The sequence below is a fragment of the Leptidea sinapis genome, chromosome 46 (genome assembly GCF_905404315.1).
Source record: "Leptidea sinapis chromosome 46, ilLepSina1.1, whole genome shotgun sequence".
NCBI lineage: Eukaryota > Metazoa > Arthropoda > Insecta > Lepidoptera > Pieridae > Leptidea > Leptidea sinapis.
Window position 1 is genome coordinate 5546113 of NC_066310.1, and position 19520 is coordinate 5565632.

Sequence of the window (19520 nt, forward strand, 5' to 3'; positions counted from 1 at the left end):
ACATTAAACCAATTTACTACTTCAGCAATGTCGTCGTCAACCTGACAGAAAGTTTTTTGCTGGCGTTTTATTTTAAATAACAAAGATGTATCGTCAGCAAACAGTATAATATTATGTTTATTTTGAATAAGGTATGGTAAATCATTGACGTAAACCAGGAACAAAAAAGGACCCAAGATTGAGCCCTGTGGTACCCATCGATATGATAGAGCCAGTTGATCTTTTTCCATTAACGTCTACTCTTTGAATACTATTACACAAGTATGATTTTATTAAATAAATAAATCACAAAAGACTCTTAACGCATCACATGAATCCTCCCAAGCTTATTAACTCGATACATCTGTGGTTGAAAGACCTTGAGTAAAACCATATTGTTTATTATGCATGAGGTTATTATTGTAAAAATGGCTAATTAATTGCGTTAACATAATTTTTTCGAAAATCTTGCTAAAGGTTGGTAGTACTGATATGGGTCTAAAATTGGTGGGGTCAGCTTTATCTCCCGACTTAAATAGAAGAGCGATCTTGCTCTGTTTCATTTGGTTTGGAAATATACCGCAATCTACACACTTATTGAAAATAAAAGCTAAGTCTTTGGCTACAATTTCTATTACAGATTTCACTACGTTAACAGAGATTCCCCAGAGATCTTTAGTTTTCTTAACGCTAATTAGTCTAAACGTTTTAATAATCTCTATGCGATCAACATGCTTAAATTTATGTTCTCAGAGATATCTGTAAGTATATATAGGGCTTAATTTATAACTGTTTATTTATTTTTATTAGATATTTTTTAATTTTTATTTCTATGTATTTTATGATAACCTAAGACCTGTAGTTGTAATTATTATTATTCACCGCAGGGGGCTGTTGGATCACAGCGATCAATACCTTTATTAGGATTTTGACTCTATTGATTGTTATAGTGATACCAAAAAGTTCAAAAGTGAAAATAATATCTGTGTTGGTTGGTTCTAATAAGTGTTTAACAAAATAGTATTAATTCCGAGTACTACACAAAAATCTTAGTGACCGCCTGAATCCAATGGTTGTGAACTGCTAACAAGCTTCGACCTGCTATACCGGAAAGAAATAACTATCTACGTGGTGCTCTCCAACATCGCCGAATATTCTTCTCTTCATCAACGCCGAGTCCTCTGGTACCTAACGATTTACCATAAATTGTGCCAATTATGACTCGATTTGAATTCGCCGTGAATATCGCCGTGGCCCTGTAAGTCTTCAAATTTTAAATATTTCAAGTGTGAAAGTGCAAAACCCATAATAACTGAGATATTAAATAGACATATTTCTAAAACTACAGTGAAAGTGCAAGGTGTGAGGTCTAACTAACAATACTCCAAAGTTTATTGCATAAATATTATATTAAAGAGCGTTATTGTCATCTACATTCTAATTTAATTACATCATCTTAGGTTCCGAGAACAGTTTGTCGAGTAGCTTATCGCATCGAATTTATAAACAATCTGGGTGGCCGTCTATCACACCGTAGTACATGTTAAATTTTATAAGTGAATATTTTATTTAATTAAACATGTCGGTTAAAGAATCTCAAATTAAACATGAAAAAAGTGAGTTACAAATTAGCACTCTATTCAAATTCATTAGTACTTTTGATGGGACACGCGAAAAATTAAATTATTTTATTAATAATTGCAATAATGCTATTGGACTAGCACCGGATTCTCAAAAATCGATTTTATTTAAATTCATACTTTCTCAACTTGGGGGCAAAGCGGAATTAGCTTGCTCTATTAAGGAATTCGACAATTGGGATCAACTTAGCGATTTTCTCAAAACACAATTTGGAGAAAGAAAGCATTATGCACACCTTTTACTTGAATTGCAAGAATGTCAACAAAATAATACAGAATCAGTGTCACAATTTTCTTTACGCGTGGAAACATGTCGTTCAAAACTTTTAACTTAATTTCGACTTTCCATACGACGGTATTATCGGAAATGATTTCTTTTCTTTACATAAAAGTAAAATAGATTACACTTTGAAGGAACTTAGTATTGATGACGTAAAATTCGATTTAAAATTTAATAACCCCATTTATACAATTGCGCCAAGAACCGAAACGGTAATAGAATGCTCAGTACATAATACCGAAATCAAAGAAGGTCTCATTCTAGATCAACATGTTATGGATTCTCTATTAATCGCTAACTGTATTGTTAAAGTAAAACCTAATTCTAGAATTAATATATCCGTGGTAAATACATCCGAAAATCAAATAGCGATAAATTCAGACCTCAAATTAATAATTAATCCTTTAGAGTACAATGAAAATAACTCTATATTTTATTCGAATATTAATGATCAAAATATTTCAGATAGAACTGATAAAGTTTTAGATCTTTTGAGAGTATCCCATTTAAATTGCGAAGAAAGAGACGCTCTGTTTAATTAATGTTCCATATTCTCGGATATATTTCATTTGCCTAGTGATAAGTTAACTTTTACAGAAGGTATTCAGCATGAAATTCAAACATCCTCCTCAATCCCTATACATACAAAATCCTATCGATTCCCAGACATTTACAAGAGTGAGGTTCAAAAACAAATTAACAAAATGCTAGAAGAAGGAATTATTAAGCCTTCAACATCCCCTTGGTCATCTCCAATCTGGGTCGTCTCAAAAAAGATGGATGCATCCGGAATAAAGAAGTGGCGGGTAGTAATCGACTACCGTTAACTACGTTAGAACTAGACTAATTAATTATCTAATATATAAAATTCTCGTGTCATGGTGTTAAACATTGAACTCCTTCGACGGCTTGACCGATTCTCATGAAATTTTGAGTGCATATTGGGTAGGTCTGAGAATCGGACAACATCTATTTTTCATCCCCCTAAAAATCCCCCCTAAATGTGGTGGTCCACACATTTTTTTTTTATTTTTTTTTAAATTTGATTGATTATGAGTCAGCATTAAAAAATACATACAACTTTAAATTTTCACCCATCTACGATCAACAGTTACTTTTGTATCGTGATTTTAATATCGGCAAAACATCGTTTGCTGGGTCAGCTAGTATTGTATAAAAATACACGATTAAGAATTTTGAACTTATTAATTAATCAGTTATTTATTATTTAATAAGTATCCTTGATTGTTAAGATTTACGGTGACCATCTGCAAATCTAAACACACCTGTAAGCGGTATCGTATTATTATTATTATTATCCCACAGCGGTAACGTAGAGAAATATTTAAATATCTACTCGATTCTTTATTGGAGCAGATCCCCTCTGTCTGCGGGATATCTCTGGATTTTGATTCTTGTCTATTTTAATGCTCACCACACTGAATGGCTGGCGTTGGGCCACCTTATAACGGGAGATCTGTTCGCGACTAAGCTTTGACATAATATGATCTGACACAACTGGTTATTGCGGTATGTATGTTAGACCTTCTGTTGGCCTTACAAACCTACCTGATTTCTGTTGTCCTCTGGAGTCGTCGAACTTTATAGTAAGTAACTAAGTATTATAAATCCATAGTTGACTGATATTATTTGAAAACTTGTTTCTTTGATTGCATTGTTACAACAAATAATGAATCATATAAGAAAAACCCTTGCGACATCTTCTATATTTCGAATGAAACTTCGTTTTGTATAGTATAGTTTGTCATAGCAGGGCCAATTAAATCATGTTCGAAATGTTTTTTTTTTTATGGAATAGGAGGACAAACGAGCGTACGGGTCACCTGTTGTTAAGTGATCACCGCCGCCCACAATCTCTTGCAACACCAGAGGAATTGCCGAAGGAAGTTGCCGGCCTTTAAGGAAGGAGTATGCGCTTTTTTTGAAGGTACCCATGTCGTATCGTTCCGGAAACACCGCACAAGGAAGTTCATTCCACAGCTTTGTAGTACGTGGAAGAAAGCTCCTTGAAAACCGCACTGTGGAGGACCGCCACACATCCAGATGGTGGGGATGATATCCTAACTTGTGGCGTGTCGTGCGAAGGTGGAATTCGGTGGCAGGAATCAGGTTAAACAGCTCTTCGGAACACTCAGTCAGTATTTTCCCAAGAATGTACACACTATTTCAACCGATTCCTCAGAACATTTCAAATGATGAATTAGTTATGGATCTGAAGAGAAATGGACGTAGATGTGTAGACAGTGTGTAGACACTTGAGCAAAAAAATAAGTGAAAAAAGAAGTTCGGAGTTTTTGAATATATGCGTCAATCTACAGACATTGTTAATAAAAATATGTAAAACATGGGAAGTATTTAATATATATTGTACCTATATACCTTTAACAACAAAATAGGATTCTCGATGATACGACCGTCCAGACAATCCGTCTGTTCACACTCATCCATCAGTCATTGGCAATAGTTTAGGGTAATGACCCACCCCATGAGGCTGCCTCATGTTTTCTTAATATGTACATTGTAGACTATATAGATAGATATTCCGATAATTAATTCGATGGTTAAAACACACAGCTGATAGATGCTGTAGGAGATGCTTCTTAATGCGACACGTATGCAAAGGAACATAGATAAAAAATATATATTTATTAAAACAATGCGATTACTGATAGAAAGCGAGAGGTTCATATGACCCTTTTTTCTTCAATAGTGTATATTGTTCGGTTCGGTTGTTATAACTTAACTGTTTTTTCATTTTACAGCTATAGAAATCTCTTCGTTAATAAATCTTATAGAGAAATTATTATCAATTGTAATGTATGCTCTCATGCTGTTGCTTCTACTTGAGCCATCTTATCGGATACGCACCGAGGTAGGTATCAAAATTTACACTAGTTTCCTTGCCACAACTTTGATTTATCCAGTGTAGTGCTTTTATTCTTCCTTAGGGCTTAAAATTTTTCCAATATTAAATATAAGTATACTGAAGTATCAATTTAGCTATTAAACGCGGAAATGCTGCCAATGTTTTTGGTTGGTTGGTTAGTTGTACAAAAATAAATAAGAGGTTTTATTTGGACATACTTTGCAATCTCCCAATGAATCGTGGATATGTTATTTGGCTTCCTGCTAAGGAACTATCTTTGGCCGCAGATGACACGAACGAAGTTGCTGGTCGCGAGAATCCTGAATCACGAAGTCTCTCAGCCTGACATGGAAGTTACACAACTGGGTCTCCTGGACGAGTTATATCTCTTGATGACGTATCTGCAGTACGAACAGCCGATCTACTCGGCGTTTGGGGCTTGTTTGCTAGACAAACCTTTTATCTTAACTGTAAGTTTTACAAAATCAAAATCTATGGGTACAATTTCTTAGTAGTCTAGTGGTACTTCATATAATTTTTGAAACATTGGTTTGAATTTTTTTTTATATTATATACTTGCTATAAATGAGTTTAGTTGTAAAACAAAAATTATTTAAAATAAATTTTGATGCCACGTCATTTCTTCCTCATCTATTTGCGTGAGTTTTTAAATAGTGGTTGTGGCATTAGTTAGATGTAGTAAATAATTAACATTTGTGCCAAACTTTTAATTGTATCTTTCATTTACACTCCGCATATCAAACATCTATATATATATAAGAGATTTCCACGTATATAGTCATCACGATATCTCTGGAACCATTAGACCTAAAGACTTGAAATTTGGTAGGAATATTCTTTTCACCGAGTAGAGGTCAGCTAAGAGAATTTTACGAAATCCCACCTGCAAGATTTTTTTTATTATGAACAGAACAACGTCTGTCGGGTCAGCTAGTTATATATAACACTTGTATTGTTTTTTGCAGATACTTGGAAGTTTAATCACTTACTTCCTCTTCATTCAAGAATAATGGATTGAGTTATTAACAAAAATGATGTGTTTTATATTATATCTACATATTCACCTTTAAGAATCTTAGATAGTAGAAATGTTCTATATTTCATCAGTTTTACAGTTTAATATGGAAGCTACCTCTTCTTTAGATTTTACAGAAATGATAAAATAAAGTGACATTCAAACTATAGTGATTATTATTGCAAGTGTGTGCACTTGGGTGTCTTAATGCATGTTTGTAAACATTTTATGTATTTAGTGTTGCTTAAGTAAACAATATTGTTTTGGATTTGAATCACAAAAGTTGTTTTATTTATGTACTGTGACAATTACATTAATTATCATAATAAAATAACCCAATTGTTTCATAAAGATACAAAAAAATTAAGATGTAGATGGAATAGAAATAGGTTTCTTAGATCGAGTACAACTAGATTTGATGGTAAAAATTATGACATTATGGTAATAATAATAATGTATTGAAATATAATATACACTGCCTTAAAAAAAACCCTGTACGATAATTGACACGGATATGAAGTAGAATACGGAGACATAAAATAAAAAATAAAACCCCTTCCTTAGATTAAATGCTACTGTTAAAAGAAAATTTCATATCAAATGGTTTCAAAAATCTTGAGAATCCCTGACTTATTTATTTTATCAGTAAACTAAGATCACTGCCCTGAACCTGAATAGCAATGAGAATATTGTTTTACAAAATTACACTCACTCAGTTACGTGGCAGCTCGCGTCTGGAACAGAATATGTGCAAATTGTTTGCTTGCGTCAATTGCGTGATTTTTGATGTTATAGTGTTAGTTTTTCCGTCGTATACTCGAATGAAGAGTATTTTAAGTTGCTCATGTGTCTAGGGTACAATAATTGTAGCTCGTAGAGATTACGAACAATGTTATGTATTTGACACTTGGTTTGGAGTTGTCGTCTTGCAATGCTTTCCAGAGTCTGCACATGCGACTGTACACTACGAGCAGCGTCCACGCAAAAATTTTCGGGCGCCCGTCGAGAGTATCTCCAAAAAGAGCACGGCACTCGAGGGATCCGGCGAGGTGGTTCGCCTGGCCGCCGCGGTCTTCCGACCTCACGCTCCTTGACTTTTCCTCCTCCCCATCTTTGGGGACAAGTGAAAGAATACGTGTTCCGAAAAATTTGTGACTCTGAGGAGGAAATAAAAGCCCGGTTCGTTACAGTATTATTAGTTATTCGATATGATTAAGACTGACACGTCACGGCGTCACAACAATGTCGTGAAACGTTGTACTAAATGTATCGTAGTAGTGGCGGTCACGTCGAGCAGACCCTGCGGTTGAGGGACGCTGAGCAAGTGGATATAATAATGAATGAAGTATTTAATAATACAAAACATTCGTGAAACTTTGTGTGTGGTGGTGTGTGGGCGGGGAAAAAATAATATGGCCGCAGGCAGAGGTGTCCAAACTTTTATAACTGGGTATGTTATAACTCTTTTTTTTTTTCACTTTTTTTTAAATGTACTTATTTCCTGAAAAAACGTTGTTTATATGTACTCACTACTTGATACCAACATATGCCTTAAGATATAGTACAGGATCTTTTTAACATCCTGTATATATATATATAGTAATGAAATTCGGGATGGAACTCCACCAAGTATTCTGGTAGCTTGTTCTGCATCACTATCAGCGCCTATAATTTTTAATCGCTGCTTTCTTGAATTATATTTTCCAAAAATCTGAAAAACTGCTAATATTATTCCAATTCATAAAAAAAATCTAAAGCATCCGTTGAGAATTACAGGTCTTTATCCATTCTACATACGTTAGGTAAATTAATTGAAAGGGTAGCACGCAATCACCTGTATCCCATAATCATTCATCACAAATCTCTAGAGCAACATGGTTTCATACGTGATCGCTCCACTAATACAAGTCTTGCTGTTTTTACTAATTACGTTCAGCGTGGAATGGATGATGGTTATCAAATTGATGTAATTTATACTGATATTGAGAAGGCGTTTGATCGGGTCGTCCATATTATACTTTTAAGCAAGTTGCAGGAACTAGGAATTTGTGGTGCTCTTCAATGGACGTATTTTTACCTGTATAATCGATCGCAAGCTGTGGCTGGACATCGTTCTGAACATGGTGGATGTTCTTTCTTGAGTTCCGCAAGGGTAAATTTTGGGACCATTATTATATTTATCCTACTTATTATCATGTAAGTATCTACTTATTATCGGTGGCTGTTCCAGTTTACTAAGATTCTTTTATACGCTGTTAATACTCAAATTTACGCTCACATTAAGACTGAAGTATATTCAATAAAACTTCAGAGCGATTTAATCAGACTGTATGACTAATATTTAGACTAAGGACATACACACATACACTTATACACACACAACCACAACACAAAATCTTATTGGTTTATTTTTTTTATTTATGTTTTAATTATAGTGTTATAAGAGCATTAAATGTTGTACCTTAAATAGCGTGAACCTGTATTTGGCAGTCGGCCATTGCATAATATTTATGTAATAAGTTTGCTTTTCGTGTGCACTGTGTAACGTCACGTGTGTACGACGTTGAGTTGAGTGCTCGCCCGGCGATTTATTGGAGGTAGATTTAGATTTTGCGCCATCGGTAGGTAATATTGCATTTCTTATTGTTTATATTAATATGCTGTACGTTTTCTAGCGTTGAAGTGCTGTGTTCTAAGTCTGTAGAAGTGTTGATAATCGATTGTGGTGGATTTGTTGAATTATGTGATGGAGATTGAGGTGTCGGGGCAGTGTCCTCGAAATTCAAAACGGCTTTGCTTCAGGCGTTAAAATCTCACTAAGACGTATTCTGTTATTGTAGTGGTATCGAATGTTTTAAGATGTTTGAAGAAGGTGCTTAACCATCCTTTTGCTGATTAGTTCGACGACTATTATATCTTATATCTTTTATATATACAAGAATTGCTCATTTAAATATATATATATATATATATATTGGAATTGGAATCTCGGAATCGGCTCCAACGATTTTCATAAAATTTAGTATATATATATATATATATATTGGAATTGGAATCTCGGAATCGGCTCCAACGATTTTCATAAAATTTAGTATATAGGGGGTTTCGGGGGCGATAAATCGATCTAGCTAGGTTTCAATTTAAAAAAATGTAGTTTTATCCGTATTTTAATGAGAAACAGCTACAATAATATTCGAATACAAAAATAAATTTCGCCACTCTATACCAGATTATAATAGCTCAGATGGGACATTGGGTGATCCGGGAAGCAGAAGACCCTGGTTCGAATCCAGATGTCCAACTAGTTTTATTTTTGTTCAAGTTTTGTACATTCTTAAAAATCCGAGCAAGGCTCGGTCGTCCGGATATTCTATACTATATGACTATGTGTGCATTTTCCTATTCTATACATATCTTCAATGTAGCCATGTATGTCCACCCCATATGTCTCGTAAATGTAGTATCCATTGTCATCGAGAAGACTTTGTTTATCGTACCGATGATTTATTTGTTCGGGGAATCCATAAACGATGAGTGTCTTGCTATTTATGTCACACGATTAATAATAAATTTTTTGCCACCTTGCAAATTCTTCAAAATATTTTTTCAAGCTTTTCTAGCTTGTTCAACATAATTTGAATTTTGTCATTCATATTTAATAAGCTTTTAAACACTTCAAATCACTTTCAAACAATTAGGATATCTTTGATTATTTTTAAAAACGTTAAATTTGTAACGCGTTCCTTTGACCACTCTAGTAGACCTCTTATGTTTTATTATATGATAGGGAATACATACATGAAGTAGATACACATAATCTCTATTGTCGATAGTGATTTTCCCTTAAATTTCATTGCTTGTGTAAATAACGTTTTATATAATTATATATTGAAATTTATTTGCTTCTCGCTCATTAGTTGTGGGATAGACATAAGTAGCATATTTTAAAAGATGACTTGAAGCCTACAAGAGACGTACTGGTTATTTCTTAACTGACCGAAAAAAATAATAGGGTAGTAAATATAAAAGGATTTATGCTGTAATAGCTCTTTTCACACAGTGGTATCTTATACATTTTTGGGATACTGTTGTAAAAAAATATTTCGCCAACAAAAGACTCACTAACACTACGCGCAGTAGTAGTATCAATGCTATAGCACCAAATCTAAAGTGATGATGTGTACATTCCCCTTACTCCTCGGAATTGACACAGGAGCAAAATAGAAAAATATTTAAATTAAATACAACTTTGCATAATACGACATTCCACAACAATGAAGATTTAATTTTATTTGACATAAATAAATTTTAAAATTTTAATTAATTATAAGCAAAAAATAACCGATGATAATTTTATAAATTTAAGCCTAGCTAGATCGATTTATCGCCCCCGAAATACCCTGTACACAAAATTTTATGAAAATCGTTGGAGCAGTTTCGGAGATTCAGATTATATACATTTAAACAAGAATTGCTATTAGCTTCAAATAGCAAAGATATAGATTATATTATTAATGTAGTATCATCTTAATTACATTACTTGGTTACTTGTGCGTAAAACAATCATTTTTAAATTTATAACATTAGAAAATAGGACATTCAGTAGTTTATACATCAAATGCAAGGTCAATACGGAATATATTATTATCAGGTAGGTAGTAGTAATTAGAATGACCTAGTACCGAGTTTACAAACGCCATAATAATTATTGTAAGTACTAACATCGCTGGTACGTACCTATTAACCATATTATTACGATATCTGTACGTTTATGATATTATAGTTTTTTCAGTATCTGCCTCGTGATTGGATTTCTTATTTTTTTATATAAAGCGTAGAGCTACAAGGGCATCTTTAAAGGAACGCGCGGTTAGAGCTACTGATTCGAAATAAAAAAAGGAAATCTTTACCTAACTTAATAACTGGACCGATTTGGTTAATTTTGGTCTTGAATTATTTGTGGAAGTACAGGGAAGGTTTAAAAGGTGAATAAATAGGAAAATGCTGCAAAATTAAATAAAAACAACAAATATGTTTTTCCTTTGATGTGTCCATACATAATTTCTATGAGAGAATTTATTGACGCACGGTTTGACAGTTCTGCTGTGAAACAATTTCATTACGACAGCAGGGTGCATATTTTACGAAGTAATTTTTGATGTTATGATATTTTATTGACAAATTCATATAAAAACATTATTTTATTTATTATATACAGAACAACGTCTGTCGGGTCATCTAGTATTTTATAAATATCTAGATAGACTGTGACAGCCGTGAACACGTCGAAAAGACAGCGGCGATTTGTTAGGCTGTTCAACAACGTACGCAAAATACAACAAAGTGACTGTCATGCACACTAAAGTAATAAACCTGGCCGGTTGGCATCCGTTGCCTAACAGCAAGAGACTCTATCTTTACGTATAAATTATTTATTACAATATTTCAGCACAACTTTTAGTAATCTAGTAGCCGAGTTCCAGCGTAGGCACTGACACCAACTTGTCCTACGCAGCGTTGCAGCCGTTCAGAAATCTCAGGTGAGTAGGTCCACATATACTTTAAGAGCTATAAATATTTTGTTTATTAAATATAAGTATATTTTGTTTGTTTTAAAATTTCAATTATTAAATTCAATTATTAGAATATATTATTTATTATTCAAATAAAACAAATCTTATAGCTATATTTACAATACTACGACTACATAAAATTAAAACTACCATTACGTGGAAGCGTACAAGAATACTGATCTGTTATATGTGAATAGTGGCTGATCCGATGACCGAAATAGCTGTCAGCGCTTGGGCTTCCAGTAGCCTTATTTAGGCGCGGAGATAGTATTTTGAACATTCTGCGCGCGTCTGGGCCAAGTGTCTCGACACCAAACGGCACAAAGATGTATGACTCACTCAGACCAACATATTTGCGACGCTTGCTGTCTTCAGCAGTCGAAGCAGCAGCCCTAGCACCAACTGACGTAACTTGGACATGAGAAGGAGCCAGAGTGTCGACGCAAGTAGCGTCCCACACCAGCGCCCTTTCCCGTGCCCAAGCTACCAGCGTCATTCCATCAGGACGCCTGCCATCACGGCGGGTAATACCATTTGGCTCTAAAACAGCTGGTATATTAAGAGCGGCAAATGCCCTGCGGATGACTTCATTAATGCTGGCGTGACGATTTTTAGAATTATTTTATATAATTACAGTTAACTACCCGCGTGTTTATTTAATGAGACCATTATAGCGCCACGCTGTATGATTGATTAAATTCTTATTCTCATGCCATTTTCAACTCAATGTGTACTGTGTGCCTATTTTGCGTGGAACATGGATTGATGCCTTTACAAGCCCAGGGCCAGTTGGTCAATTTTACACACAAACCTTGAAATATCTTCAATCTTTTCAGATTATGGTTAATGTAAGAGCGTCAAATAAACGTACATATTCGTACCTTGAGATGAAAAAAAGCATAAGTGGTCTTATGTCGATTTGTTGGTTTTTACGTCATCGTTAAGAGCAACACAAATTACAATAACTCAATTTATTCAGATTTTTCTTACAAGTAGTAAGGGAGAAGCGTTAAAATTTCTTATTTGTGTATTTTTATGTTTGACAAAAATATATTGACTAAAAAAGTAGTTTTATGGTTTACACAGAAAAAAGTTGCTAATATCCACGTAAATAGTTTGACATCTTATATAGCTAAAGAAATGTAATTATTAATTTTAGTAAAATTTTGAAAGCTTTTTTTGTCACAATATTTTAATAATAGTAATAATAATACTTTTTTTATTAAAAAAAAATATTATATTATATAAAAAAGACTTTATTTCAGACCCTTGATCCATAGTACAGACACAGTATAAAATATATAATTAAAATGAAGTCCAAAATATAAATTACAAATAGAAACTAGGTTGCAATATCCACCCAGCGTCGATTCATTGCTGATAGCAACAGCCTGACAGACAGACTTCTGATAATGCCGTTATTACACGTCTCAGCCCTGGACATGAACGATGCAATTCTTTTACGCTGAATAGAATTAAACGAATCAACGTACGCCTCCGCGTACATTTCTGAAGCGCTACAGCAACGTTTCAGGCCCATGAGGAATCTAAAGATGTTATTGTAGGCGACTTATATCCCTACATGCGACTTCTTAGAATAATTAGTCCAGAGCTGACATGTGTAAAACGACTGGCAGAATGACTTAAAGAGAGCAATTCTCATTCATATCATTTCAGAATGATTTGGACCGATTCTCTGTCTATTGTGCTAAAAACAAACAAAGCTTAACTCTTCAAAAATGTAACTTCATATCATTTTAAAGAAAATAAAACACATTAACTTCACTTATTTACTTTGTGGGACTAGATTAACCAGGGTATGTTATTTACGGGATTTAGGAATTACACTCGACAGTAAACTTATTACTGATGCACATGTTAATATAATAACATAATTAATAAAGCTTATAAGATGTTTGGCTGTGTGATGCGTTACATTCATAGTTTTAAGAAGACTTCAACTGTTTAACATTTGTATAGATCACTTGTTCGATCGCAGTTAGAGTATTCTGTGAGCATATGGAACCCTTTTTACACTAAATATGTAACAAATATTGAAATGATACAAAAATAGTTTCTCCGCAATATATATAAATAAATTGCTGTTCGTTAGTCTCGCTAAAACTCGAGAACGGCTGGACCGATTTGGCTAATTTTGGTCTTGAATTATTTGTGGAAGTCCAGGGAAGGTTTAAAAGGTGAATAAATATGAAAGTGTTCGGAATTAAATAGAAACAACAATTTTATTTTTCCTTTGATGTGTCCCCCGTCGTCCGATATTTGTTTTGTATGGATATATTTTCTATGAGAGAATTTATTGACGCACGGTTTGACAGTTCTGCTGCAAAACAATTTCATTACAACAGGGAGCATATTTTACGAAATAATTATTGATGTTATGATATATTATTGACAAATTCATAAAAATACATATTTTATTTATTATATACAGAAGAGCGTCTGTCGGGTCAACTAGTATTTTATAAAAATACAAAAAGTTATATTATTACGACTTAAAAAATACTACATGTTCAGTTTAGAAACGAGGCGTATACAGTTAGAGATTATGTTGTTACACGACTTATACAACAAAAAAGGCAATACAGTCAGTATTGCCTTTTTTTTTATTAGGTTCACTAAACGGGATACACTCTTAATATTGTATAAAACAGAAAAATACGTTAACATGTTGGGGCGAGTGCAATAATGATATTATATACAATAAAGAGGTAGACATCGCACTAGTTCGCGCAAAATGTTGCAGAAAAATTCAGACAATTGTCGTAATTTCATTTGCATTAGCATAATGCTCGGTTTCTGAAGTACTTTTAACGGCGTTAAGTCGGCTAATAGCAGCGAGCTAAGCGGAACGTTTTCGTGGCGTGACAATAATAATCTAAAATGCCAACCTGTGTGTTAAGAAAATATAAAAACTATGTTTGCAAGATATTTAAGAGTGAAGGTATTTCATACCATACGAAATTATATAAAAGAACGTCGTATTTGTATTTTATCACGATTTTATTTCTTATTTACAAATAAATCTCGAATTATTAACATGGTGGTTCGAGCAAGATAGAGAATATGATATCAACTGCAGCGCGACAAGGACAAATAGTATGTGTCATAGATTAATCAACCAGAAGTGAAATCGTAGGCAGAATACATAGCGTTCGTAACCGCTTGATTGCGGAACTTGAGTTTTCTTGTTAGTTAGTGAGCGTCTTTCTTTAATAATATTATGATGATTATAATAAGTTCTGGCTTTCAAAGTCTTATAATAAAGGTGGAATAGAATGAGATTAGTAATAGCAGGCTATTTGATATTTTATAAGTACTTAATCTTGGAATGTATGTAACGTACCAGGAGGTCTACTCGCAAAATCGACAACGACACATTTGGAACGATACGATAATACTCCGAATATACCGCAACTACCCTGTCTGCTGCGGGATGATCAAGGTAGTATATTTTAGGACAATTTAGGAAATGATGTAAAAAAGGCGTTGTTGCAGTGAATGTAATACAAAATTTAATATTTTTTAATAAACAAGTGCGTATAGCTGAACTATCGGTAGCGGACGTAGACAGTAAGTGCTATCTGCTTGCGTAGGAGTTTTTTCAGTAACACTGCCCTTTCAGTATATCCCTTGCTAACTGCAGAAGAATCAATGGATCATTTTGTATTTCTCCCATTATCTTATTGTAATAAACCCTGAACAGAAATACATTCATAAATAATATAGGTAGTATACAAGAAATAATAATTGTAAACTTAAAATTTTTTTGGAGCCGTCGTTAGTAAAATTGTAAAAATGGAACCCTTATTGTTAATACATTTCGGTTTTGTTTTGATATGTCTGTATTATTTTATGTACAAAATATAATTAATATCATCATTATGGCTATATATTATAATCAATATTAAATTATTATTTTGTAAATCAATAACACCTAATTTACCTAATTTAAATGTAGTTGTACTACTTTATAACTTTTATTACATGAACTCATGAATTAATCGTATTTTAGGCAAAAATCACGTTGAACGGTAAAAAATCATATCTGGTGAATTATTCTGTGTTTTTGCTATGCAAATACGAAGCAATTAGCAAATTAGACTTATCTCTTTTTCACTTGCGATAATTGCATTTACTATCCTTCTTTGACGTGTTATCGTAATGTAGTTTTTTTTATGATAATAAGGGACGAGACGAGCAGGACGTTCAGCTGATGGTAATTGATACGCCATGCCCATTACAATGCAGTACTGCTCAGGATTCTCAAAAAACCCAAAAATTCTGAGCGGCACTACAATTGCGCTCGTCACCTTGAGACATACGATGTTAAGCCTCATTTGCCCAGTAATTTCACTAGCTACGGCGCCCTTCAGACCGAAACACAGTTATGCTTACACATGTGCTATTGCAATGTTAAATTATTCATGTGTGTGTTTGCGTATCATTTACAAACACCGAATGTTGTCTAGGTAACCTATCTATAGTTTTAAATATTATTGGGCGAGTGCCTCTTTCTGGAAGTGAACACAGCATGCTTTTAAATGTGTTCTAGATTTTATATTATACTATAAACATTAACTTAAGCTAGATGAACACAATTCAACCCCACAGTCCCCAAGCCAATAATCCGCTTTTTCTAGCAGAAGTCTTCTGAACCTAGGGACTGACGGATTAAATATGTCTACCTTCTGACAGACTTCATTATACAGAGAACAAATGCGATATAAACTTAATTTATTGACCCGCCGCGTTTGGCACTACAAGTCAGCAGATTGGGATAGGATGCGTTCCTTTTTGCATCCTACCCTTAGGGCAAGGTTTGTTTCCCTTCGGATGATCCTAGTACCTGTGCCGTTGCAGTAGCCAATGTGATACTGCAGGGCATGGATAATTTTATACCAAGCTCTGTAGTACCGATCGGTGGCAGATCACAGCCCTGGTTCGATGCGTCAGTTAAAGCAGCATCTGACTGAAACAACAGGCGTATTGAACTTGGGTTGAGGCGTTGGGCTCAAAGGATCCGAACTGCAAAGTTCTAAAGAGGAAATATAACCGTGCCTCCAGATTTCTTAAAGCGGCAAATCGCCCGTGCTAAGTCAAAGCACGTCGTCAAAATCGGCGAGCAGCTTTCCAGTTACCCGACTGGAATACGCAAGTTCTTTCTGGTCGTTGTCGAAAGCTGCTCTTGGTAACTTTAACCAGCCGTCGAGGCCGCCGTTGCACATGGGGAATAACACCCTGGCCCATACGGCAAAAGAGAAAGCCGATCTTCTGTGCACTCTTTTTGCCTCCAACTCGACTCCTGACGATAATGGAAAAACACCGCCGACCATCCCGCGATGTCAGAGCTCCATGCCTGAAGTACAGTTCAGACAGAAGACTGATAGGCGAGCTCTATTTTCGTTGGACGTCAGGAAGTCGAGCGGGCCGGATAGCATTTCTCTAATCGTGCTTAGAACGTGTGACCCTGAGTTGACGCCGGTGCTAACGCGTTTATTCCAGCACTCTCATTCCAAAGGCATAGTCCCTGACTCATGGAAGTCCGCCCTTGTCCAGGCCCATAGGCAGTTAGCCTGGATATAGGGAAGGCCTTTGATCGTGTATGGCACAAGGCGCTCCTCTCAAAACTTTCATCATTTGGGCTTCCCGAGAGTTTATGCAAGTGGACCTCCAGCTTCCTCACTGGGCGCTGCAAACAGGTCGTTGTCGGTGGTTATTGCTCGATTCCAAAGCCCGTGAACGCTGGAGTGCCCCAAGGCTGTGTGCTATCTCCCACGCTGTTTCTTCTGCATATCAATGATATGTTGGACACCTCCAACATACATTGCTATGCAGACGACAGCACTGGTGATGCCGTATACACTGGCCATGCAGGTCTCTCTCGGGAAATCATCGACCAGTGCCGGGAGAAACTTGTGTTTCCTATCGAGTCCTCTCTCGAGAAGGTTGCGGAATGGGGTAAATTGAACCTTGTCCAATTTAACCCCGAGAAGACTCAAGTTTGCGCGTTTACCACTTTAAAAAAACCATTTGCCGTATCACCGCTCTTCGACAACACATCCCTTAAAGCCTCGCCTAGTATCGGAATACTGGGTCTCGAAATCTCGTGCGATTGCCAATTCCGTGACCATCTGGAGGGCAAAGCCAAATTGGCTTCGAAGAAGCTGGGCGTCATTAATAGAGCACAGCAATACTTCAAGCCGGCCCACATTCTAGCGCTCTACAAAGCGCAGGTCCAGCCACACATGGAGTATTGCTTTCATCTATGGTCTGGCTCACCCCAGTATCTGCTCGATCCATTTGACCACGTGCAACGCAGAGCAGCTCGAATTGTCGGGGATAACTCTATACTCATATAAGGTAAATAAAATCTCACTTTTTAATATAATATAATTATAAAGATTTTCTCTATTCTAGGAAGAGAATGAAATGCCACCTTCGCTCAAAAGATGAGGTTATATCATCAGCGTTTCCAAGAAAAAAAAAGACAAAATAATCCCATAATGCTTGTATCTCTTCGGTTATACCTGAGAGTAACACGTTATTCCTAAAGTTAATGATTAAGTTTTACTTCAATCGCGCGTGAAGATTAAGCGACACGCATGCTGGTATTGATGCGAGCTGCCACTTTGCAACTGCAACTGCAGTTATAATGCGATAGGTACCGTCGAGCGACGTGAAGCATGGCGTAGTGGACGTGCCACTCTAAAGCGATCCGACGTTAGGTTTTGATCGTCTAACTAGAGGAACTCCTCGACTGCGTATTGAGTATTGCATTTAGGATTGATTGAAGGCAATTTTTGGACTTCTAAAGTATAATGGAATTGTTCAGGCCATGGGACTTAATAAAATAAAATTATAAAATAGCTTGTCTATCTCTATTGATTCTCAGGGGAGGGGAAACATACCTTCTTATCTCTATGCTCCTCAGCTCTATGATATTTACATGCTGATAATGACGTCTGACAGATGACAAGTGGCACATGGCAGAGCGGCAGCGGCAGATGTCAGAATTCCAGTCTCCAAATCAAATGCGAGTGTGGTACACACATTGTACAATAAGTCAATAAAATTGTATTGTATTGCGCAAAATTGCAAAAATTTGTTTCTTAAAAAATTCTCTGACCCAAACAGCCGACGAGCGGAAACATAATTATTCTTATTTCTCTTATATTTACTCTGAAGCGACAATAGTCGGCAGAAGCTAGCCGCTTTGTAGAACTTTGAAGTAAAAGTTGAAAAATAATTCGTAATACGATGTGAAAACTGAATAATTCTTTTTGTGATACTCTCAGGACTGTTTCGTTGGCTTATTAGAGAGTTGGCTTCAATCCAGTCTGGAAAATTACATACTTATTTACATATTATTTTGGCTGTGTATGGTTGCAATATTTATGAAAAATATGTGAAAAATAACCAACACTGTTATTAATCCTTGAAAATAGGAATAAGTATTATCGATATAGTTATAAATAATTATTGAAAAGCTTCAAGTTGTAAAGTTATGGAAGAGAATCGAGTATGTAATCTGGAAGACACAGTTTTTGAAAAAAATGTGAATAAAGTGAGAACCCGCAGTCTTAAAAGAAAACGGTATGTTATATGTATCCAAAAACCTTTTCTTGTAGCGGGTGAAGGGATATTAGCTTAAAAATTTATTTAGGTTCTTATAATTAGTGTTATACTGTGTACTTTCTATATTATTTTGTCATCTGATTTAAAATGATTGTTATATTTACAGACTACAGCTTACATCCACAATCTTTGATTACAAACTTTAACCCTAGAACTGAAACATGCCATAGGTACAGTATACAAGGGTTAACTTGTATCTAGTTAAGAAAACAAGTATTTTTGGCTACAATTAAATATAAAAACAAAATATATATATATATGAAATAAAAATCTAGACTCCAATGGTGCTGTTCTCTTTCTATCTATTCATCTACTTTAAGAAAAGGATTTTTTTAATAATCAATACTTATTCTCCTTATATTTTGACTTCCCTTCTTATTCCCATGTGCTGAATTAATATTATATCTAACTAAAATTTTGTCAACTAAGCTGGCCTATAGTAACATTTAATTTCACATTGATCTGTTAT

At 35.0% G+C, this 19520-nt stretch overlaps 1 protein-coding gene and 1 long non-coding RNA gene across 5 annotated transcripts in view; both read left to right on the top strand.

The window, feature by feature from the left end:
- Positions 1–974: 974 nt before the first annotated feature.
- Positions 975–5972, top strand: LOC126978035 (uncharacterized). The gene is made up of 3 exons (XR_007732461.1): positions 975–1237; positions 5074–5256; positions 5773–5972. It is a non-coding gene; the product is annotated as an uncharacterized LOC126978035 (long non-coding RNA).
- A 12814-nt stretch (positions 5973–18786) lies between these two features.
- The window catches only part of LOC126977915 (GON-4-like protein), a 30251-nt gene continuing 29517 nt past the window's right edge, over positions 18787–19520 (top strand). For all 4 annotated transcript variants that reach the window (XM_050826599.1, XM_050826600.1, XM_050826602.1 and 1 more), the window contains exon 1: positions 18787–19009. In XM_050826599.1, coding sequence (XP_050682556.1) covers positions 18921–19009 — 89 coding nt within the window. In that variant the 5' untranslated portion in view covers positions 18787–18920. The remainder of the gene's footprint in view (positions 19010–19520) is intronic.